General features: G+C 40.9%; 1 protein-coding gene across 1 annotated transcript in view; it reads left to right on the plus strand.

The window, feature by feature from the left end:
* Positions 1–26,672, plus strand: part of ANKFN1 (ankyrin repeat and fibronectin type III domain containing 1) — a 602,151-nt gene that overhangs the window by 505,538 nt on the left and 69,941 nt on the right. The window contains exon 16 of the mRNA XM_073606641.1: positions 16,604–16,770. Coding sequence (XP_073462742.1) covers positions 16,604–16,770 — 167 coding nt within the window. The remainder of the gene's footprint in view (positions 1–16,603; positions 16,771–26,672) is intronic.

A 26,672-nucleotide genomic window follows, 5' to 3' on the forward strand; every position in this document is an offset into this window, starting at 1 on the left:
CTCCACTTTTGTTGAGAAAAAAACATTCCCCTCTGGGTAGTCCATGTACATTGCAAGGATTATAACAACCTTTGTTGCAGATTCCTACCTTTTGTTATTCTGAAGTAATCCCTGTGTGTTTGTCTGTGCCCATGTTCTGAGTAGGTCTAAAGGGAGTGGTTTCATAATTAACTGTCAGGTGTGGAGCTGCAGGGCACTAATGAGGAAATCTGCTGGGCCTGCATCCCTTTAGACAGGTTCCTATTGGGAGTATCTCTCAAAAAAATGACATTTTTGCTGCAAGGGATGCCTGAAATCTGACTTGTATCTTTGGCAGACTTGCGGGAAAATTGATGAGCCAATCACACAAGCAGGAAATTATGTTTCTGGGGAGTGGTCAGTACACACTCTGTGTACAGAAAACTCCAGGTAGCCATATTGCAATGTGTTCTCAGAAGGTTACAGATTGAGAAGGAAAGGTAATTTTTAATAACATCCAATTACAAAATGATTAGTGTCACAATCATATGCTCTATATTATTTTTTCTTTACTTGCTATTTTTTTTCCCCACAAAAGTGGAGTTACCATTTAAGGGGGAGATATTCCAGGACTGAGGTCTTGGTGACTGGTCTGCACACCAGTATGTGATTAAACTGGCCAAAGCCAATCTCCTGTTTTTGTTTTTTTTAAAGCTGCTACTTTTGTATAATTTAGCAAAGGGCACTGTACATAGTTCCATGTTGTTTATCAGCCTACCAGAATTCATTCACTCCTCTGACTATTAAACTGATGAAATCCCAGAATATGAAACCTGATTTGGGATTCTTGCAATGGACTAATGCTCACCATTGTTTTGGGCACTAAGTTTCAAAATAAGCCTTATAAAGTTGCCAGTCTTTCTCTTAAGTCTGCTGTTAATCTACCCTAGCAGATACAAGCCGACAATAAGGACAAAGCGTCTTCTTGTCCAAGTTTGTTTTGGTCTCTTTTTGTATTTCCTAATGTTAAAAGTCTACTAATAGCCGTGGCATGTGCATAGGGTCAATCGCAGCACTGACCACAGTGTTTTAGTGGCAGTGACATGTTTATAAGGTCAGATCCTATAAGTCTATGTATACTAACAGTCAGTGACATGTCCAAGGGGTTAAGCCTCCATGTGACCAGAAAGTTCTAATGGTAGAGACATGCTTAGTTCATCCCTTTGTAAACAAGATAGGGTGACTCCATTAAGGGTTGTGAGTCATGCAGAGATTATTCTTCCTTTGTATTATAGTGTTTAAAAATATATATAATTGAGACATGTACTATATGAAAATGATAACACTTTGTGATTAAAAAAAAGAATTTAGTAAACATGTGACGTTTAGTAACTTTTCATTCATGAAATACATTTTGCAATATAATATTAAAGTCTATCACTTATATTTTTTTTTCTACTGCTGCTGGGAAATGTATTTTGGTGTTCTGCTTTATAATAGAAGAGTGTTTACTATTGGTCTTCATCCAGCTACGATCGTCAACAACTGCTCCCCAAAAAACCCAATGTCTTTGTCATGCAACCTTGACAGATTTTTTTGTTTTAAAGGATCACCCATCTTTTTGTACAGAGCACACCATATCATTGAGCTACCTCTACATAAAATGTTTAATTTGCCATATGATGTGGAGGTCACGCCATGAAGCTCCATCTTGCATCTAGATCACATATGTCAAACACACATGTGAAACCGGCCCCCAAGGCCCTATGTTGCCCTCGCAGCCAGTTTTAAAGTTGGAGGTACTAGAGCCGGGCCAGGTAGGAGAGAAAGATGTGAGGACGCACTCCTGAACCCAGCACTCTGTACATAGCACACCTCTGAACTCTGCCCATAGGCCACCCCTGAAACTGCACTCTGTGCATGGTCCACCCCTGAACTCTTCACATAGGCCACCCCTGGAACTACACTCTGTACATAGCCCACCCCTGGACTCTGCGCATAGGCCACCCCTGGAACTGCACTCTGTGCATGGCGCACCCGTGAAGTCTGTGCATAGGCCACCCTTGGAACTGCACTCTGCGCATGGGGCACCCCTGGAACTGCACTCTGTACATAGCGCACCCCTGAAGCCCACACTGTGTACACTTCTGAACCCTGCACTCTGTATGTAGCGCAGTCCTGAACCCTGCACTCTGTACGTAGCGCACCCCGGATAAACCAGCCCTTTGAGGGCAACTTTACTGCTGATGCGGCCCGCAATGAAATTGAGTTTGACACCCCTGAGCTAGATAGTACAGAAGCATAAATTTCAAGGGAAATGTGTGGTCACAAGTTATTAACCACAGAGATACTGTTGGGGACATCTACAGCCAAGTGAAAATATAAAACAATTTCACATGACAATCTTATCAACATGAAAAATTATTTTATTGTTTAAATTGATATTTTGATGATTCCCAAAACCATACTCAAAGGTGGATGTTCCCTTGATTTCAAAATAAAACTTGCATTCAGAATTTATTAAAGCTGAAATCACCCGAACAAAAAATGGGCAGACTGACATGCAAAGTTTTTTCTATAACTGTCTAAGGTTAAGAAAAAAGAGGGGGAAAAAAAGCACTGGACTGCATCAAAAATACACCAAAAACACGCATGCAGAAAAGCACCTGGAACGCATCCGGACTGAGTTTCTATGGTGTGAACTGGCCCTAAATCATGTACCTAACCCTACAATTTAGATCAGTGGTTCTCGACTCCGGTCCTCAGGACCCACTAACAGGCCAGGTTTGCAAGATAACTAAAATACATCACAGGTGATATAATTTGCTGCTCAGTGATTGCAGTATTCTTGTCTGCATCTCCCCAAGGTAATACTTAAAATCTGGCCTGGTGGTGGGTCCTAAGGACTGGAGTTGAGAACCACTGATTTAGATGATCTGTTCCATGTAAATTTACTTCTTCAGACAACATGTACATGTTGTCTCCTCAAATGAATTGTTCTTTCAGCAGGCTACCATGGTCTGGACTCCGCATGCCAAAACAAACATTATTATTATTACATGAAAGGAGAACAGCCTACCCCTTTTTCATTAAATAATGTATTACAGTTGCAAAATAAGCCTGTCAGCCTGACTTCGTCGTCAAGACTAAAACAGACTATAAAAACATTCATCAATTTATACCTTCTCTAAACATGGAAAAGTACACGTCTAATTAATCAATCATATTGCGCTCCATAAATCAAGTCTACAGCCAGCAAAATGAATTCTGAAGCAACAATATTTACAGTGTTACACATACATTAACAATAAGGTGGATTGATTAATAAGAAGAGGAGAAAAAGTATTGTAAGAATCACCAAAGTTTATTGTGCACAGTAAGTTGTGATGATGTTCCTATTTTTTACTTTTAGTTCAATGTGTAGTTAAAAGACAGAGCACTGGTGCAGAAATTTTAGAGCTTTTAACACATATCTAGTATAACTGTAGAGAATATTTGCTAGTAGGTCCCTAAAGCTGGGTGGGATTCCACTCTTGGATTTATATAGCATGCAAAACAAAGTGCATCCTCTGTTGCGTAGCATTTAATTTATTGGTGATGGAATCCTAAAGCTCCGGAATGGTTGGATCAGAGGTCGGGAACAGTGGCTCCTGCTTACTCTGTAAGATGTTAGATATGAACCACCATTATTGGAACTCCAATGGCACTCTTCTGTGTATCTCTCAGGTTTTGTCAGTGGGGCATTAAAAGGTACGTTTGAGCTTTTTGCTAAGTCTTCAAGTAGGTAAATTTCTTTTAAAAAAATTACAAACTGAAAATATGCAATGAAAAAGTTACCTGACTGTCATCTGCCAGTGAGCTCAGGTAATCCATAAAAAAATGGGTTGATATCTTTTCCTCCGTTAGGTAGTCAAATGGCACTTTAGACCTGTTCACAAGCTCATATAAAGGGTTAAGAAAAAAAAAGACAAGTTTAAAAACTATGTATGAATAAAACAGAAACCTCCTCCTTTTCTGTTTCTGAACGTTTCTGAAAAACGGACAGGCGGACCCAATCGGAACCTTCATTCTCCTCTATGGAGCAGCAGGTGTAAATGGAGATGTGTACCTTTGCACCCGCCTACGTGTAATCCGATCCACTAAAATACTTCTGTCTAGCAGACTGGATTAGATTGTAGTCAGGTGTAAATAGACATGCAGTCCATTTACATCCAACCGCCCATAGAGGAGAGCGGCTGCCTCATGTCTGCATAAGCGGAGCGGACCTGTCATACACCTGCTCAACGGACAGATCTCCCGCTGAGCAAGTGGATTGTAGGTAAAGTCCGCCCCGTGTGAAAGGGGCTTAACTCAAAAAGATTTGTTATGTTATAGGGACCATCTATACATTTTAAATCTACCTGGGCAATAATCACTTCCTGGTATATAACAGTGCCTAGAACCCTACAGTCACATAGCTGTATATCTGAATTGTGGTATCTAAGACAGTATATCTCTGACTGTTAGTCTCAGAAGAATTGGAGTGGGATCTGGTCACTACTGCATTGCTTACTGTTGTCATTGCTGGAGGATCTGACATGAGGAAGCAAAGCCTTGCCTCTACCAATATGTCCACCTCCACATACAGACACAGTGCAGAATAAAACACTGTAATTGACTAATAAGGAAGGATAAGCTGCAGGGGCACAGCAGGCAATACTAGTGATTAGTCATTTGCCCTCTGCATGCCTTTTTTGAGCACAGCTTCCAGAGTTTAGTCCTAAAAAAAAATTCAGTTCTTTATTGTCTATCACTGGCCCTTCCTAGTGTAAAGCCCCATCAATGGTTATCTTTAGGAAAGCAATTCTTCTCTTTAGAGCATTGCTGCTAAGCTAATACTGATATTCCCTGATGTTCCCTATTGACAATCATCGTAGGAGTTTAGTCTAAAAACATGGGACATGCCCAGTGTCCAGATCCCACAGTCTAAAAGTTTAGGTAGGAACTGCTGTGGTTATGGTGTAACCACACTTTTGCAGACTGACATATCTTCCTATAATCCCTGTTTAGAAATAATCTGTTATGATCTTAATACTCAAAGCAGTTGGCTGAACTGTTTAACGCTTTAGATTGAGTGTGAAGTGTTCTGTGGATCAATAGTGCCTACTCGTTTGATTATCATCCTACTCTCTCTTTTGTGCAAAGGTATTGAAATGGAACAAGGACTTTAGAATTTCTAAGTAGCAGAATCATGGATTCCCTCAGGCCTGTTATCCGACCAATAACTTGTCAATATGTTAGACAGGGACAAGCAGAAAATGAAGCAAGTCTGCCTCTGTTTCAGATCTCACACGAGATAGAGCCCTGAAATGAAATGTATCCCAGCCCTGGGAACGTTGCCATAACACAAGAGCTGCAGACAATACCGAGACAGTCGGCTGAGAGTATGGTGAAGCCTCCACTTGATATGGACAAGCAGATAACACAGTTTATATTAAGGGCATCTCCCGGGGCAGAGGACCTTTGACATTTGTTCCCTCTCTAAGGAAATGAGACGTTATTCAACAACACAAATAGATGATGGATATATTGGAAGGGATGCCTTATCCCACACTGCTGCAATTTTCAAAGTATCACAACTGTCAGGAAAAAGAGCTCCACATGGACCAATAAACACTGTAGAGGGTAGAAGGTTATTTCACACTTTGGAAAGCGTTTGCGTACTGATACTGTGTTACCAAAGTCATTTTTAATACGAGTGATCAAATATCACTTTAGTAACTTTAATTCATGTGTAGTTCTTCTGAAATATTACAATTTGTGTTACCATTTCAATAATTTAACTTTTGAAATTTGATTGTAAAGTGAAATGCTGAAAAGACAAAAGGAGAACCCGCGATTATAAGCTTCCTAACTTTTAAAGATGCCAAATTGTTGGCATGTCTGGGGACAACATGTTGTGCTCTAAAATTACCAGGAGAATTATGATGGTTTATCAGTAAAGTTAACTGATGGCCAATTGAGGGAACACATGCAAAATGGCCGGGTATAGGTGCATTCTTAAAGAGGACAGTATGTCCTCTTCTAGGGACACATGCAGCAATAAATAAACTGACAGAAGCTCAAACCCTCCCCCATTCCATCCAAAACCAAAAAATATTTTTGCAATCATTTTATCTTACTGCTTTGTTTTTTTTTGGTAATGGCTATACTTTGGCCAGTCTGAAAATAGTACAAGAAAAGTAAATGACCCTGTTGGGGATTTCAGAACGCCAAACAAAGGCTAAACCTGAAAAGTGCTTTGGGCTATGAGACCCAGTCTCAATTACAGTAGAAGGTGCTAAGTCAGCATTTGTATTAAACGTATTATTAGTAGATGAGCCATTGAAGACAGAGTAGATTTCTTTCTCATCCACTGAGGGACACAGGAACTCTTTAACCTAATGGTTATATCGGAGGATTGGACACTGGCAATTGGTGGCATTGGTGTTGCTGGGTCCTCTGTTATTTCTACTAAGGCCGTTACCATGTTCATGCAAGAGTTTATAACCCAACTTACCCTGTTATTAGCTGACTTAGATTACAGAAGGCACAGGTGTGCTTCTTAGCAATCGGTTGCAGAGATTTTTGCTGATTTTGAATCACATAAGTCCTTGAGCAATGGGGTTACCCCTGAGACGTGGCAGTCTGTGCTAAATTAAATGTGACCCTTTTGGCACTTAATAATGCAGCTAGCACTGCTCTGAAACAAGAGGATCAGTCTGTTGAGCCTCTGTCCCAAAGGCCGATTGGCCATCCTGCTTGACGGTTGATGGCTTTGGCAACTTGGATGTTGAAATCTGCGTTCTAAAGGACAGGGGCATCCCTGATTTTGTTGTTTTTAAAATGCTTAAAGGTAGGAAGTCTGCTTCCCACAGGTTCTATTGATGGACATGGAAAGCAAAACTTCACTTGGTGTGAGTCTCGTAGTTTTCACCCCAGGAGCTTCTCTGTGGGATGAAACCTATCCTTTCTGCAGCTGGGTGGAACTAACATTTGGCTCGCAGCGTGGGTGAGGTGTCTGCCCTTTCCAATCTGTTTCAAATACCTTTGGCCTCTCATTCCTTGGTTAGGGCCCTTGAGTGGTTTAAGCTTTAAGCTCCACCCCACCCGTTTATTCCCCAGTGACAAGTGTCTGAATCTGTAACACAGAACCCTTTTGGCCTTGAAATAGGGACAGGTGTGTTCTTCCTTTCACCTCAACCAGGACATTGTTCTCTCATCCTTCTGTCCAGCTGTGGTTCATAAAAAAATGACATTTCTCTCCATAAACTAGATATGGTTTAGGCTGCGCAAGTCTACCTTTCAGCCCAACCATTGCTGCTTTCTCAAAGGTGGATTTCTTTTTTTTCATTCCAGGTGGACCCCAGGAGGGTGCCCTGGCTTCTCGTTTCACCATCTTTAAGTGATTCAGACAGACCATCATTCAAGCATATTGCCCTATGGATCAGGTTCCACCCTTTCCTGTCAAGGGGGACGCTGCTAGATTTGTCAGTGCTTCTTGGACTTTTTCGGGACAAGCAACTTTTTTTCCAGATTTGTAAAGCTGCCACTTGGTCCTTTGTTCACTCTCCACCAGGTGGATTTTTCTGCCTTATCTGATGCTAGCTTCTGACATGAGGTCTTTCAGGTGGCTCTTTGAGTAGCAGGCAGTCTCCTATTCTTTGTTGTTTGTACTTGGGCCAGTTAGCGATTGGTTGCCCACCCCTCAGTTGGACAACTTTTGGACATCTTAATGGTTAAAGACTTTCTGTGTCATTTTATGGACAAGAAAAAAATAGGATTTTTGGACTCACAGGTCCCACCCCATGTGTTTATAATCATACTGTTGGTACTGCCTATTTTGTGCTGGCCTAGATTTTTTTTTGTTTGCCGGTGTCCAAGCCTTCTCTAGATGTCAGTATATCCCAAATGTAAAGACTCAATGGACTTCAAAAAACAAACAAAAAAAAGAATATACTTATCACTCCTTGGCAGCTGGCACTCTCCTCTACTATCTAATGCTCCAAAATGTGGATTTGCCCACGGCATCCTCTCATGTAAAATGCCGAATTGATGGTCCATCAGAGAGCTGAAACCAGTCAGTTTAGGGAAGAGACCTTAGAGCTATTTGCACAAAGAGAAGGAAGCCTGTAGGAGCAAACAATAAGGTAAGTATATCAAATTAATTGTCATCCTTTAGACGAAATGAGTAGGAGAGAGAGACCCACAGCAAAGGTAACGTTTTTTTTCGGTAGTAACAGCTGCCCATGGAGTGTGTTGTTTTCGGTGATCATGCCAACCCAGACTTGCACTGTGAAAAGAAGTGATGGAATATAACAATGGTATAGAACTGAAAATAAAGAAGCAAAGCCTACATATGTAATGAGCAAATATGATGCCCATATACACTATATTACAAATTATACATAGAATCAAAGTTTTTTTTTTTTTCATGTGGCCTTAAGATACATTAAGTTTTTATACTTCAAGGTGATTTCTTTTACATCTATTTAAAAAAATGATTGAAAAGACTATAATTTTCTTTGGGAGCCCATTTACACCTTTCTGTTCATGTCACACATCGGTACGCATGTAAAAATGTACATCAACGGATGTAAACAGAGGAGGCCCATGGTATGTTGTATTAATATCTTTACATTAGCGTGACGTCTTGTGTAGGTAATGTAACCAGTAACAAAGACCTTTTTGTTAGGTTTTTTTTATTGCTCATGAGTGTGGGTGTCTGTATGTAGATTATGTGCTGATGCTGTAGTTAGGATGAAAGATTCATTAATCAGTGTCACAATAATGTCTGCTATTTTAGAGGGGTGTAATCATGTTTAAAACTCACCACATTCCTTTTATTAGGGCCTCTGTTACCAAGGTATATTCAAAACAGCATTTTGTTGTGTGATAACCTTTATAAAACCTTGCATAAAACATTATGCATTTAATTTTAAAGATGTTCTATAGACCTTATGCATGCAGGTGCGATAGAGCGTGCGTGTGTTTCCACTTGTCGTGTGTGGGGCAGCCTATTAATTGTAGTAGGTTGCCCTACACATGGAAAAGACACAAAAGCCGTCTGACTCTTTTGCAATCGATTTGCGATTTGGTGCGCACGTTAGCAGATGCATGGGGGTGCCATTTAGAATTAATGACACTGATGCACATCTTCTAAAGGGCAGCCATTTCTGTGCACGCAGTTTTGCCTGTTTCTGACTCACACAGAGTGTGAACGTAGACTTAGACATCATGCTAAGGCATTTTTTGCCAGAATGGACAAACCTTGCTTGATTTAATTTTTTTCCTGCAAATAAGATAATGTCTTCATCCAACAAGATTTTTTATCTTACATACATTATTGTGACACTCATGGCCATCATCCGTATTGTATAGATTTGAAAAAAGAAAGATTCGGACTATATGGGCCAAACACGGAGTGAGAAGACTATCAATAAAATCATAAAGTTTTATTATATAACACACATTAAAAAAAGCTCATACAAATGTATGTATCTTGATAATTAAAACCAGTTATACAACCGTGCTTAAGATCTACTGTATGTGTTCATACACTTGAGATGTTAATATGCTTAGCAAGTTTTGATGCTGATTAAAGAGGTGTTCATGTGCCGACGTGTTTTGCCAGAGTTAGCTTCATCAGGACTCATGAAAACAAATGAAAAAAAACAATAAAATTTGAACAATATATATTGAATAATCATACAGTGTATTAATGTGTCTACTGCATGGGACATACCTCAGTGCACAAAAGCACCAACAAAACAGCCCCTGGGTGGGCACTGAAGCATCAAGGAGAACCCAAACGACCAAATCCATCTGGTCTGAATATTATTTGCCACCAGACATCATAGTCATGGGGGTCTGGAAATGCTCTACAGACTTTAGTCAGGCAACAATCTCATGTCCATAGCCAGCCAAAGCCGTAATCCAACTCCACCTAAAACTTTTTGGGAAAGGATAGAACCCTACATCATCACTAAAAAATCAAAAGAGAAGAAAGTTCTTTCATGGGAACACACAGCAATTAAGCCGGACAGAGGTTCCAACCCTTCCTGATTCTGCTATGCTATGCTTTACTTTCTTCTTATGCCTATTAGTGTGGGCCTGGGAAAAAAAAACTGAAAGAGGTTTAATGCTTTCCCACTCTATCCAAAAATAACTTTAAGACGTTTGGCTGGAGTTGTACTTTAACAGGCATAAAAAGTTCAGCAATTATTAACTCTGAGAGCAGTGGCGGCCCGTGCATTAAGGGCGCACGGGCGCCGCCCCCTCTCTCCTGCCACCCCTCTCACCAATAGATAGATTCATGCATTGTATGAATCTATCTATCAATCTATGGTTGCGTTGCCACCCCCTATTCAGGCGCCCAGCCCCTTTTCGGGCGCAGGACGCCTGAATTACAGCAGCGGGGGGGGGGTTGAAGCACCTGATTAGAGCCATAGGCTCTAATAGGTGTCAAAAAAGGTGACCTGCGAGCGCCATGCTGTGATAGGAAAGTGAATAGTCATTCGCTTTTCTAACACTAAACCGCCTCTCCGCCAATCAGGTGCTCGGGTCTGTTACCTGTCACCTGATTGGCTGAAACGACAGGCGCCACTATTGGACGCCTATCAGGAGGAGAGGACCGGAGATGAGGATGGAAGGAAACGCATGGAGGACCCCGCTCATCGCCGTCACCCGCTGCTCCACCAAGACAGGGTAATTACCGGGCAGACAGCGGGCGGGGATCACACTGGGGGGATTCAAGAGCACACTGGCAGCATTTAATGGGCACACTGGCAGCATATGATGGGCACACTGGCAGCATTTGATGGGCACACTGGCAGCATTTGATGGGCACAATGGCAGCGTTGGGCACAGTGGCAGCGTTTGATTGGCACAGTGGCAGCGTTTGATGGGCACAGTGGCAGCATTTGATGGTACAGTGGCAGCGTTTAATGGGCACAGTGGCAGCGTTTAATGAGCACAGTGGCTGCATTTGATGGAACAGTGGCAGCATTTGAGGGCACAGTGGCAGCGTTTGATGGCACAGTGGCAGCGGTTTAGGGCACGATGGCATTTGATGGCACAGTAGCAGCACTTGATGGCACAGTGGCGTTTGATGGGCACAGTGGCTGCAATTGATGGCACAGTAGCAGCACTTGATGGCACAGTGGCAGCATTTGAAGGCACAGTGGCTGCAATCAATGATTTTTTTTTTCAAAATTTTTGGGGCCCCCCCCACCAAAAAAAATTTTGACTACCAACCGCCACTATCTGAGAGTAATGAAAAAAATTGGTGTAAATATCTTTATGGGATTCAATCAGTTTTAGGCACTTATATACTTTATCAGCTAGACAGAATTTGAAGATCTCAACATGCTTCATCTGGGATCTGACCAGCACAATAAACCTACTGCATCTGAAATTGGTATTGAAGTACAACTCACACGGGAAACATTTGGGATTGTATGACCTTTACAACTCACAGATTGTCCACGTGGCTAATGTTATTTTAAGCTAAATTAATTTGTCAAAGTATTTTATGTTTGTTGATTATTTTCAGTATTTTGCTTGTGTGGCTGTACTGAAAACAGTATTGAAAAATAAAAATGAGTATAGGCATTCCTTTGAATTCAGTAAAATCAGCATTACTGTTACGGTCTAGCCTTTTATAAACTTTTATCATTCAGGGCTAAGTTCTACATTACTTTTTTGTAATTAATTATTTATAGCTACTCTGTGAATAAATGAAACACAGGTCAAACAACCATAGTAATCATACAGGCCCATAAACAATGAGCAATATACATGACATAGAATAACATTGAAATGAATGACAGTGCTGGGGGGGGCCTTAAACATTAACCTTAAAATGGATGTAAACCCGATTTTTTTTTTTTTTATCATACTGTAGAATATAAGATTTCCTATCATTTGAGCCCAGTCTTGCCACACAGAGTTAATGAGTTAATCCATCTCTGAGCAATCCTCTTTTATTGTTAAGTGAGATAAATCTTGACAACCTGAGAAAAACTTTGTCAAATACTCCCCTTTGCTGTGAGTGACAGGTGATTTAAAGAGGAGTTCCACCCAGGGGGGCCGTCAAAAAAAAAAAAAATTAAAAGTCAGCAGCTACAAATACTGCAGCTGCTGACTTTTAATTGGACACTTACCTGTCCCTGGGTCCAGTGATGCGGGGGATCGAAGCCCCGCTCGTCCACCCCCCCTCCGCTCGTCGGCGCCGGCATTTCAACTGTGGGCGCCGGGCTGTGGCTTCACAGCCTGGCACCCACTGCGCATGCGCGTGATTGGCCGCTCAATCACCTGGACCTGTATTGGGTCCCAGATGATTGACAGGAGGGAGGGAGCAGAGCGGAGCCCTTCCTGTGCCTGGGGGGAAGTGATGTCACCAGCCCAGGCAAAGGAACAGGCAGACTATGAGGGACCACCTAGCAACAGGCATTTAGAGGTACGTGAAAAAAAAAAAATATCCAAATTTTTTTTGTTTAGAATTCTGTAGAGTGTAACTTCAGCTCTAAACCCCCTGTTTTATGAAAGCTCAGACAAGTTTTATAAATTCTGCACTTTGAATGAATGTAGAGAAGAAGACTGCAGATAAACAGGTTTACAACCACTTTAGGTACAATGAACAGGACAGGGCCGTAGTCGTGTGCTACCAGGTAAGTCTGACATATATGTGGGGCATTAGGACCAGAAGGTAAGGGGTAGGCAACAGACTATTCCAGGGCACAATTTCTCCATTTAGGTAGAGTCAAATGCAAAGAGGTCCTGGTATTTCTCAGAGAAAATAAATTGGGTCCAATAAAACCACATTTAATGAAAGCGAGCTTTCTGCTGGTTTATGCAGGCAGCGAGGGTCTTCCATGCACATAAATGTTGTTCACTCTGCTAATCCATCAACTGTGGACAAGGAAGAGGATTTCCACTGTGCTGGAATACATGCCCTGGCCACATTGAGCAAATTCTACATTATTTAATTGTAGCACCCTCCTATATAGATGAAAGGATTAGATCAGGGGTCCTCAAACTTTTTAAACTGGGGGCCAGTTCACGGTCCCTCAGACTGTTGGGGGGCCAGACTATAATTTGAAGAAAATATGATCAAATTCCTATGCACACATCTTATTTGTAGTGCAAAAATAGGAAAACACAATACAATATTTAAAATAAATAACAATTTATTACAGACCCCTCCCTCCCCATCACAGACCCCTCTCTATCATAGACTCCTCTCCATCACAGAGCCTCCCATCACAGACTCCTCTCCATCATTTAACTTTTTTTATGTAAGAGTCCAACCTTTTGACACCTTAATAAACGCACCTATATCCTTTTAACATACTATACCATTGGAGGCATTCTGTTCTTCTCTTTCCCCCACTGTTGCTGTGATAATATACCGGAGTGCATTGGGACGGCTTAGTGGAGGATTTATACAGTTGGAGAAGTTACCCTTTGCCACATTATTAGTGTATGAGAGCTGGAAAAGGACCTAATAGGATGCGGTGGAGAGTCCAACCTACTCAGTGATGCGATTTACTCTATTACATGAGGTGAGAGTTCTGTGAGACTGTTGTTTCAGGAAGCAATTTGTGAAGTTATTTATGGACACTATATGGTCAGTGTTTTGTCCACTTCTTATTTCATCCGTCGTGTCCACCATTTTATGAATTTTAGATTCCCCCATAGCACCTTATTCTCCTTGGAGGACTGGAATACATTGATTGTTTTTTTTTTGGAGAATTGCCATTTGCACATGTTCATTTATTATTACCTTATTGTAGGTTTTTGAACACTAATTGGACATTCGTGAAAATATTTTTTTGCACTATTTTGTGGAGTTATTATTATTTGCACTTTAAGACTTTGGCACTTTAATCACTCCTTTGTGGATTGCACTTTATTAATCCCTCTGTGGATTGCACTTTATGTGTTTGAGTGATTACTTCTAACACTGCGCGAGATCACTTTATATATTTTATTTTTATTTTTGTGTATTGTGAACACTATTAGGTTTTGCTGCAGGTTTATTTATTAATATCACTTTTTCTGTAATTAGGCACATTTTACCAATTACTCCAAGTAGCACGAAGGACACTTTTGCACATATGCTAATGCATTGACTGTGGACAAGGAAGGGGATTTCCACTGTGCTGGAATACATGCCCTGGCCACATTTAGCAAATTCTACATTATTTAATCGCAACACCCTCCTATATAGATGAAAGGATTAGATCAGGGGTCCTCAAACTTTTTAAACAGGGGGCGAGTTGACGGTCCCTCAGACTGTTGGGGGGCCAGACTATAGTTGAAAAAAATATGAACAAATTCCTATGCTCACATCTTATTTGTAGTGCAAAAAAAGGAAAACACAATACAATATTTAAAATAAAGAACAATTTTAATCAACATAAAACATATTTAATGTTTCACAGACCCCTCTTCATCATATACTCTCCTCCATCACAGAGCCTTCCATCACAGACTCCTCTCCATCATAGATTCCTCTCCATCACAGATCCCCCCCCATCACAGACTCCGCTCCATTACACAGCCCCTCAAATCACAGATCTCCCCCAATCACAAAGCTTCCTTCACAGATCCCCCCATCACAAAGCCCCCCCATCATAGATCCCCCCATCACAGACCTCCCCCCAGCATAGATCCACCCATAACAAAGCCCCCCATAACAGATCCCCCAATCAGACTTCCCCCATCACAAAGCCCCCCAATCACAGATCCCTCCATCACAGGCTCCACCCCAATCACAAAGCCCCCATCACAGATCCCCCGTCACAAAGCCCCCCATCATAGATCCCCAATTAAAGACCTCCACCATCATAGATCCACCCATAACAAAGCCCCCCATAACAGATCCCCCCATCACAGACTCCCTCCATCACATACTCCCTCCATCACATACTCATTACCATCAGACTCCCCCATCACAGAGTCCTCCAATGGTATTACACTGAACCGTTCATGAGATCACAGCACTCCCCCTCCCCTCTGCTACCTTAATCACACAAGACAGGAAGCATTACAGGTCCAGACAAAGGGCGGGACCTTTCAAGTGAAAGGCAGGTGATTGATTGCTGGGACTGCCCTGCTGCCTAGTTACCAATCACCCACTTCTTAACTCCAAAGTCCCGCCCTTTGTCCAGACCTGTCATGTTTCTCATCTTGTGTGAAGGGCCGTAGTTTGAGGACCCATGGATTAGATAGATAGATTTAGTGTGGTTCACTGTGTTTGTGGAGCTGTGTGTTTTTTGGGTAGGTAAATGTAGTTGCCTCACTGTAGTCAACGAGGCTGTAATTGTTTGGTAAGGTAAATTTAGTTTGCTCACTGTAATCAGTGCAGCTGCATTCTGTTAGGACTGCTCAGTGTGCATCCAGATAGCTTGAGACGTTTCCGTATGATAGGTGTGGAGCTATGCAGATGACAACATGAATGAATATGATACAGCCCTGGCCAATCTCAAAGAGGCAGGCTCTGACAGCATTCTGGGAGACTGTGTATATTCTGTAAGCACACTGAGCTTGGAGTCTTTTCCTGGAGAGGAATGGACCAGCCTGAAGGGACTTGTTGTCCTCCAGGGCTTTGCTGCCAAATGTCTGCTGTTGCAAGGCCTCAGGTGGGCAACCAGAGGGCCTGGTTGGTGAGACCCTGGTGCTAGAATAGAGAGCTGACTGAAAGGGAGCTGACCACTAAAGATCTAGTCTTATATCACCAGAGTAAGATGTCACTTCGAAGTCAGAAGGAGGCAAACAGCTGTCATTGGGCCTAGTGTGAGTACAGACACTTCTGAAAGATCTTGGGGATCTTTGTGCTGTTGCCACCTCTCTGGTGCTAAAGAAAGTCAGCCGTGGGTCTGTTTAAAGGGGATACTGGCCGGAGTCTTGAAGGACTTTGTTCATCCAATCTTCTGCTTTAAGGGGCTCTTGTGGCTTTAAGAAAAGAGTTTGAAGTTACTACTACCACTGCTATTTCAAAGCTAAAGTCCACTGTTTCGACTTTATTACAGAGAATACTTAGTCCTCAGTGTACAAAGTTCTTGTTTTTGGAGTATCTCACTCAATTCCCTCAACCCTATCCAAGTTCTCCAAAAATAAAAACAACATCCCCTAGACTGGTCATTGGAGAAATGTGTGGATGAGCCTGTGTGCCTGGCTGCGGGGCAAAGCTAATGGGGAAGACCTGGATAGTATTCCTGCAGCACTGGACTAGCGGTACACAATGAAGACACTGGTAAAAACATTTTGGTAACTGTACATGCCTTTTATTTTGTTTGTTATTATATATATATATATATATATATATATATATATATATATATGATAAGCGTAATGAAGGGTTGGTGATTCTGAAACTATCTCTGTAATTTGTTACAATTTTTATCAACAAAAGAATTGAGGAGATGAACTGCAGCTACTTGGGTTTATTACATGGCTTTGAGAGCCCATCACTTTGCATGCACTAAGGATATAAAAAGGTGTGCCTCACCCTCTCTGCACTGCATGTGTATGTACTGTATATATGTGTCTGTATCACATGCACCTAAACAATGTAAATGATCAAAAACACTCATAAGTCTTTTATTTCTCTAAATTTCAGTTCACTTTTGCTGCTACAGAGAGAAGTTTATCAGCTTGTATTGTCGACTGTCTGCTATAGTAGACCTGGACTCCTTAATTTCCCAGCAGGCCTTGCGTGAAGCCATTTCAGATGATGAGGTTGCAGCTGCTAAGCAGAGGCATCAGCAAGTCTTGGACTACATACAGGTAATAAACTTTGCCTGATTACATGTATTACTGTAATAATAATGGTGTTGTTATCAAATATATACAGTACATGAGGGCTGCTCTGCTGAATAGAAGTATATTTAAATGTTATTCATGACATTTCAATAAAGTTCTGTGGAAAAACAATGAAACAATCGGGATTGGTTCATCAGCACGGTGTCCAGGCGCACACCAGTGGCTATGCTTTCAGCACAACTCACTGGTGTGAAAAAGCCCGAAATGTTTCCTACTAACAATGTTTCAATTTAAGTTTCTGCTTGCAGGATATAAAAAAAGTAATCAATCATCATGATTGTGTTCACATGTACTGGATATATCATAAAACATTACAACATAGACCATTAACACCTTCTGAAGAGACCAATTTCACCAAATTAAACAATGCAGATACTGTAAAGCACAGAAAAATATGCTGATTGAGCTGGTCTCCATACAGCTGGAGTGAAGATTGGTGGGGTAACCTCAAATGTGACCTTTGGGCACGGATCTCTGCATTGTGGCACTTTCCACACCTTAGTGTACTGTGTTTTTTTAGTCTCAGAGCACTCTCCAGGTCCACAGCTTTTGGTGTAACCATGTCATTCTGTCTGAGCTGGTCCCTGATTTTGTTAAACGTATCCTGGTATGTGACCTTTGGGCAATGGACTCTGATTTATGGCATTTCTCAGTCCTTTGTGTACTGTATAAGTAATCCTCAGAGCGCTTTCCAGGTCAATAATCGTGGAACAGCCTTTTTGGCATGACCCAGTCTTTCATAACTCAGAATTCCACATCTATTGGATCTCTCAGTTGCTGTTGTCCACCCCTCAGTGGGATTGCTTTTGGATGTCCCCAATGTCCAAGAACTACTGTATCATATTCATACAGCACAGGACACAGCAGTTTATTCGCTAGTGTCCTTAGTTATGGAGTAATCTACACTTTTGAGTTTTTACTCCAATTGTTATTGTGTTGTTAACTCTGCCTTTTATAGGTAACATGTTTACCTGTTTAAAAATTGGTTGTCTTTCTTCCACCTCATTAGTGGAAGGTCTAGTGGCGTAGTGCTCCTGATTCTCCCTTTTGGTCGCCATTTCTGCTGATCATTTGCTGTCTCACCTGTTGCCTGATACTCCAGAGACACCGTAACAGGAACTTGGTTATCGCCTGATCTACCAGATATGCTGAAACCCCTCAGTCCACATCCACCTTGTGAGTACCCTTCAGGGGCAGCAATGGCAGATTACATGTGCTCAGGAGTATGAGGGAGAAATATTAGGAATTCCACTGCAGGCCCTGAGAAAACTCCAAGTACCTCTCAGGATGAAAGCAAGTTTCCTTATTCCAGAGAAAGGTCTTACACTAACACCATTCTAGCCCCTTGATTCAGGCTGCCTCACAAACATGCAACATGCAGCCTGTCTGGCTAAACCAGAATTTTCAGCCACTAAGTCTGATCTCATCCAGAGGCTATCGCCACTTCTAGAATTGCCAGGTACTAACATCCGTAAACGTCCTTCTGCCTCTCCACCCTCTGATTATCTTCAGACTCTTCAACCTGATCTGCCTAGTGCACTTCCATTTGTAAAAGGCAAGGGGGACGGAATACTATAGGGTGTCACTTGAGAGACAGCTCTGAGTATGTTGTGCCTGCTGACATCACATCCAAGATAGCAGCACCCAGCAGCAGATTAGGGACTTTTGTCTTTGACTATGTCTACACAAGGGAAGGTTTTTGTTGGTAAATATGTATAAAATATGTGAAATGCACCTATAATCTTATGAAAATACTTTTGTTGAATGTTTTGGTGACAAGGTCTCCAAGATCCAATTACAGCATTATTCAATAAAGTGTTCCCAATTATTATGTGCTGAATTTTATATGTGGTACACATAAATAATGGTATTGTGCTGACCTGAATGAATCTGATCTGTTCTGCACTAAAAATAAAAAAACTGTTGGGGGTTTATACATGAAAAATTTGCAACAAAGGATCATGTTAGTAGAGATTTAAGCCGTTTATTGAATAAGGCTGTAGGTGTTCTTGCAACCTTTGTTTGCATTCAGGTCAGTTTGTGTGGTGCTGTAATGTCAGTCATGCTCACAGGCCAGATTACTCAGAGACCACCAGTGACTCCATTACACCCAACTTCTGCTGTCACCACCCCAGTGGTGGGCGGCCAGTACTTCCCTCACTCCAAGCTATTCATGTGGTTTTGAGTGATTCTGACGGCATGTGAGTGTAGAAATGGGATTATGGTAGCCCTTGCCAGGCGTGATATACAGAAGTCCTTTCATCAGGCTTGTCTTGCAGAATATATTTACAGCTTCTAAATAGATGGAGTGCTCTAATATACAGCTGTGCCCACACCTACAGTCACTCTTTCAACGGCACTGCCCGAAGGGCTCCTATTTCACTGGTGACATGCCATCGTCTGGCACTACAGCAGCACACGGTTACTTTCCATGTGACACTTGCCAGACTGAACTGTTTGCCATAAAATAGTGCCATCGCCATGTCTTTATAGATGCAAACAGTAAAATCCCACTGCTTAACTATATACCTGATTTATGTACAGGTCAGGTCAGTCTGTTTACTTAAAGGTAATCACTAAATTCTGCTGTGTGGGCCTGATTCTTTAAGCCCTGATATGTCATAATTCATAGCAAAAGTGGCTTATCACATGAGATAATATTGCTTCATTTATCGAGATGTTTCATGCATTCTTTTTCCTCCTCCAATTTTAATATTTGATGTTTGCTGAATAACTGCTAATGATGAAGAAAATGCAGATGCAGAGGATTCATTCATTGAAAAACACATGTAAATATGATCAATAGATCCAAGTATATACAGTACATCCAGAAAGTATTCACAGGCTTAATTTTTTCCACATTTTGTTATGTTACAGCCTTATTCCAAAATGGATTAAATTAATTATTTTTCTCAAAATTCTACAAACAATACTCCATAATGACAACGTGAAAGAAGTTTGTTTGAAATCTTTGCAAATTTATTAAAAATAAAATGAAAATGACAAAACAAAGATTGAACTCTTTGACTTGAATGGCAAGCATCATGTCTGGAGGAAACCAGGCACCTGGCCAATACCATTCCTACAGTGAAGCATGGTGGTGGCAGCTTAATGCTGTGGGATGTTTTCAGTGGCAGGAACTGGGAGACTAGTCAAGTTCGAGGGAGAGATGAATGCAGCAATGTACAGAGACATCCTTGATGAAAACCTGCTCCAGAGCACTCTGGACCTCAGACTGGGGCAAAGATTAATTTTCCAACAGGACAACGACCCTAAGCACACAGTCAGGATTACAAAGGAGTGGCTATGGGACGACTCTGTGAATGTCCTTGAGTGGCCCAGCCAGAGTCCAGACTTGAACCCGATTGAACATCTCTGGAGAGATCTGAAAATGGCTGTGCACCGATGCTCCCCATCCAACCAGATGGAGTTTGAGAGGTCCTGCAAAGAAGAATGGGAGAAACTGCCCAAAAATAGGTGTGCCAAGCTTGTAGCATCATACTCAAAAAGACTTGTGGCTCTAATTGGTGCCAAAGGTGCTTCAACAAAGTATTGAGCAAGGGCTGTGAATACTTATGTACATGTGATTTATTTTGTTTTTTATTTTTAATAAATTTGCAAGGATTTCAAGCAAACTTCTTTCACATTATTCGGTATTGTTTGTAGAATTTTCAGGAAAATAACAAATTTAATCCATTTTGGAATAAGGCTGTAACAGAACATAAAATGTGAAAAAGTGAAGCGCTTTGTATACTTTCCAGATGCACTGTAGGCAGCAAGAGTTATTTGAAGATCTTAATTGCATTGTCTCATCCACTCCCTCTTTCTGGACCTCCCTATTGGTCAATACTGTCTTCTATCACAATAAAGGACCAGTAAGGAAATTAAGGAGGTTGAAGGGGTGGTGAAAAGTTTAACTATCACTAGAGATGTCAAGATTTGCGTATATTTTCAGCTATCTATATCTTCGGATCTACTGGTCAGTAAGATTGTTGAACTGCCTAGATCTAGACATGTTTAGTTTGTATGTATTGTTTATTTTATCCTTCCCATATTTTTAAATCACATTATGCAGGACTTCACTGAGAACAACCCCAGAGGGGCTAACAATCTAATTTACCTGGAACAGCTATATAGATGCATGTCTCCTGATAGTCCCCTAACCTACTAGTTATTAGTATGTTTTTGGGTTGTGTTAGGAAACAGAACAGGAAGCAGCAGAGGAGGTACAAGTTCCATGGAGATAGTATTAGTGCTGGGAATTCAGCAAAGGATCCCAGCCCTGCAAGGCTAGAAGGTTTTTTTGTAATATTAATATTTTAAAACAATGTCTAGCTTTTTAATAAGACTAGTGTTGTTAAGGTGTCTTCGATATTTCTCACAGCTTCAAGAACGCTGTAAAAGAATGTGTATTCTCACCTCCTATGTCGCTACATAGGACTCTATTAGGTTTTTGGTTTACAACACGCGTTCCCTGCTGGCTCGCCTTTGTCGTCGAGTCCAAGGTACATTACCAGAAACACACTCGACTGTGTTTTATTGGCACTTTTCAGCACGTCTCGGATGGTTTAAGTCACTTGGCCTTTGACTCTGTGCCTTCCAGCCTGCCCATGGCATGGGTAAACAGCTTAATAAAAGGCATCCTGTCATGTCTTATTACTTAACAATAGTGTCATTATCTGCTATCCATGCAAAAGCCACTGGTTTTAATTAAATAATTGTGTTAGTCTCCAGTGGGAGTAAAAAATAAATATATACAGTGCCTTGAAAAAGTATTCATTTAAATTAAATATAAGAGCTGCGCTTAGAACAATAATTTAGGTATGCTGCCCCCCTTAAAAGAGCTTCCCTAGGGATTCTCTACTGGTTGAAATTGTGTTGTCAAGGGGTATGGCGCTTCCTATGGGGTAATATATGGGAGGGGTGGTTTGTTGTTTTAACAGGTGGTTTCCCCCAATATAATCCTAATAGAGGTACCTAGTACCCGCAGGGAAACTTAGTTACCATAAATATATATGTCTGTCTGTACCTGCACACATATATATATATATATACACGTGCACCTGTGTATATCAGCAGAGATAAATAATAGTTGTGGACAAGGAACTGTCTTCAGTGGTGGTTCACTCAGAACCCTATATTAAGGGGTGTGAGCTAGGACCCCTACAGCTGTGATAGGTCTGCACCATATGCCACCACAAAGTGAAATAGCTATGCCGTATATGTGTAAGACATGTATATACTCTACTACTGCAAAATAATCCAAACAATAAATATAAATAAACTCTGCTTAAACAGTGTGAAATAAACATATATAAAAGTATGTTGCCAAACTGTTACATATTCTAATCAAAAATTGGTGCAAGTAAACATATTATAATCAAAATTAGTGCAAAGAAAAACCCAGTTGACAGTTTTTCGGTGATTATAGTCCTTAAAGTGAAATAACTTGTTCAGACCCAGTGTTCCAAGCAATTTCGTGACTTGAGTGCTCTCGGATAAATCCTGTGACTTTTGTGCTCCCCCTCACGGGTCCCCACTCACCAGATCCAACAGCCCCAGAAGGGGTAACCAGCATAAGATGTCTCAATCACGGTCTCCTCTCCACAGCAGTCATGCGGGGCATTCGGGATGATTTCCGTGCTGTTGGTTTTCCCAATGGATTCCCGGATCCTCCAGCCTCAGACGGGACAGATTGCATGGGGTATTACGGTCACAATTTTCTCTCCCCCACCGTCCTACCGAGCATCCAGGTAGTTCCCTTACTATTGGGTTCAATGTTCACAATGGCTCCCTCATAGAAAGAAAAAATAGGAGGCTCCCATAGTATAGTATGTATGGAAACTTTTATTCAAAAAACTCCATCACCATACAGCGGAGTAAAAATAAAAATATAAAAAATAAAAATTTAAAATTAAAATTAAACAAAGATAAGCTAAGTTGAATAAAATAAGCAGTCTGCTATCTCAGGGTACAGAGAAATGCCCTGACAGGGTCCGTACCCGGAAGTGACGTAGCGTGCGTGGCGCCGTCGTACGCGTTTCGTCATTGACGTCTTCAGCAACGGTGCCAGCACGCCACGCGCTACGTCCATTAGTAGGGAGCCGCCGCTCTAGTTCCACCCCATATTCCTAACACATCCAATCATCTCATGACAAGGCGGGGCGGCACTCCCACCTTGTCTGAAGTGTCAGCAGAGGTGATTCAGTCAGCTTTTCTTGTGTTGTAAGCCCAGCTAATGTTTAGGAGACTATATTGCCGTCATATTAATAAATACATTATCCCTAAAATAATTTAGCTAAATTACAATATAAATAATGAGAGATACAGGGAAAAAATAAAAATAAAAATATAGAAGATATACACACAGAAAATATATGAAAAATATATATATATATATATATATATATATATATATATATATATATATATATATATATATATATATATATGGGAAAAAATTATAAAATTATGGCCCAAATATGTATGGATGTATATGTATGGGAAAAACATTTCATAGGCATGCGTTACCCTTCATCTCAAACCCCTTCTATACTCCCCCTCTAGCCTGATGACTACCAAATGGTACTAGAGGGGGAATATAGAAGGGGTTTGAGATGAAGGGTAACGCATGCCTATGAAATGTTTTTCCCATACATATACATCCATACATATTTGGGCCATAATTTTATAATTTTTTCCCATATATATATATATATATATATATATATATATATATATATATATATATATATATATATATATATTTTTCATATATTTTCTGTGTGTATATCTTCTATATTTTTATTTTTTCCCTGTATCTCTCATTATTTATATTGTAATTTAGCTAAATTATTTTAGGGATAATGTATTTATTAATATGACGGCAATATAGTCTCCTAAACATTAGCTGGGCTTACAACACAAGAAAAGCTGACTGAATCACCTCTGCTGACACTTCAGACAAGGTGGGAGTGCCGCCCCGCCTTGTCATGAGATGATTGGATGTGTTAGGAATATGGGGTGGAACTAGAGCGGCGGCTCCCTACTAATGGACGTAGCGCGTGGCGTGCTGGCACCGTTGCTGAAGACGTCAATGACGAAACGCGTACGACGGCGCCACGCACGCTACGTCACTTTCGGGTACGGACCCTGTCTGGAACGCAGGTGGAGCGCAAACAGCTCCAACCAGCGGTACGCAATTTTACTGGTACGGGCCTGTTCTCAGGCATTTCTCTGTACCCTGAGATAGCAGACTGCTTATTTTATTCAACTTAGCTTATCTTTGTTTAATTTTAATTTTAAATTTTTATTTTTTATATTTTTATTTTTATTTTTACTCCGCTGTATGGTGATGGAGTTTTTTGAATAAAAGTTTCCATACATACTATACTATGGGAGCCTCCTATTTTTTCTTTCTATGAGGGAGCCATTATGAACATTGAACCCAATAGTAAGGGAACTACCTGGATGCTCGGTAGGACGGTGGGGGAGAGAAAATTGTGACCGTAATACCCCATGCAATCTGTCCCGTCTGAGGCTGGAGGATCCGGGAATCCATTGGGAAAACCAACAGCACGGAAATCATCCCGAATGCCCCGCATGACTGCTGTGGAGAGGAGACCGTGATTGAGACATCTTATGCTGGTTGCCCCTTCTGGGGCTGTTGGATCTGGTGAGTGGGGACCCGTGAGGGGGAGCACAAAAGTCACAGGATTTATCCGAGAGCACTCAAGTCACGAAATTGCTTGGAACACTGGGTCTGAACAAGTTATTTCACTTTAAGGACTATAATCACCGAAAAACTGTCAACTGGGTTTTTCTTTGCACTAATTTTGATTATAATATGTTTACTTGCACCAATTTTTGATTAGAATATGTAACAGTTTGGCAACATACTTTTATATATGTTTATTTCACACTGTTTAAGCAGAGTTTATTTATATTTATTGTTTGGATTATTTTGCAGTAGTAGAGTATATACATGTCTTACACATATACGGCATAGCTATTTCACTTTGTGGTGGCATATGGTGCAGACCTATCACAGCTGTAGGGGTCCTAGCTCACATCCCTTAATATAGGGTTCTGAGTGAACCACCACTGAAGACAGTTCCTTGTCCACAACTATTATTTATCTCTGCTGATATATACGGGTGCACGTGTATATATATATATATATATATATATATATATATATATATATATATATATATATATATGTGTGCAGGTACAGACAGACATATATATTTATGGTAACTAAGTTTCCCTGCGGGTACTAGGTACCTCTATTAGGATTATATTGGGGGAAACCACCTGTTAATACAACAAACCACCCCTCCCATATATTACCCCATAGGAAGCGCCATACCCCTTGACAACACAATTTGAAAAAGTATTCATACCCCTTGAAATTTTCCACATTTTGTCATGTTACAACCAAAAACGTAAATGTATTATATTGGGATTTTATGTGATAGACCAACACAAAGTAGCACATAATTGTGAAGTGGAAGGAAAATGATAAATGGTTTTCCAAATTTTTTACAAATAAATATGTGAAAAGTGTGATGTGCATTTGTATTCAGCCCCCAGTACTTTGTAGAACCACCTTTCGCTGCAATTAAAGCTGAAAGTCTTTTTGGGGATGTCTCTACCAGCTTTGCACATCTAGAGAGTTACAATTTTGCCCATTCTTCTTTGAAAAATAGCTCAAGCTCTGTGATTGAATGGAGAGCGTCTGTGAACAGCAATTTTCAAGTCTTGCCACAGATTCTCAATTGGATTTAAGTCTGGACTTTGACTGGGTCATTCTAACACATGAATATGCTTTAATCTAAACCATTCTTTTGTAGCGCTGGCTGTATGTTTAGGGTCGTTGTTCTGCTGGAAGGTGAACTTCCGCCCAGTCAAGTGTTTTGCTGACTCTAACAGGTTTCCTTCTAAGATTGCCCTGTATTTGGCTCCATCCATCTTCCTATCAACTCTAACCAACTTCCCTGTGCCTGCTGAAGAAAAGCATCCCCACAACATGATGCTGCCAGGACCATGTTTCATGGTGGGGAAGGTGTGTTCAGGATGATGTGCAGTGTTAGTTTTTTGCCACACATAGCATTTTGCTTTTAGGCCAAAAAGTTCAATTTTGGTCTCATCTGACCAGAGCATCTTCTTCCACGCTTGCTGCCTCCCCCACATGGCTATCCGCAAACTGCAAATGGGAATTCTTATGGCTTTCTTTCAACAATGGATTTCTTCTTGCCACTCTTCCATAAAGGTCAGATTTGTGGAGTGCACGACTAATAGTTGTCCTGTGTACAGATTCTCTCACCTGAACTGTGCATCCCTGCAGCTCCTTCATAGTTATCATGGGCCTCTTGACTGCTTCTCTGATTAATGCTCTCCTTGCCCAGCCTGTCAGTTTAGGTGGACGGCCATGTCTTGGTAGGTTTGCAGTTGTGCCATACTCTTTCAAATATTTTCACATGATGGATTGAACAGTGCTCTGTGAGATATTCAAAGCTTGGGATATTTTGTTATAATCTAACCCTGCTTTAAACTTCTCCACAACTTTATCCCTGACCTGCCTGGTGTGTTCCTTGGCCTTCATAGTGCTGTTTGTTCACTAAGGTTCTCTAACAAACCTCAGAGGACTTCACAGAAAAGCTGTATTTATACTGAGATTAAATTACAGGTGGACTCGATTTACTAATTAGGTGACTTCTGAAGGCAATTGGTTCCACTAGATTTTAGTTAGGGGTGTCCTAGTAATGGGGGCTGAATACAAATGCATGCCACACTTTTCACATATTGTTTTGTAAAAATGTTTGAAAACCATTTTTCATTTTCCTTCCACTTCACAATTATGT

The sequence above is a fragment of the Aquarana catesbeiana genome, linkage group LG12 (assembly GCF_042186555.1).
Source record: "Aquarana catesbeiana isolate 2022-GZ linkage group LG12, ASM4218655v1, whole genome shotgun sequence".
In the NCBI taxonomy this organism is placed as follows: Eukaryota; Metazoa; Chordata; class Amphibia; order Anura; family Ranidae; genus Aquarana; species Aquarana catesbeiana.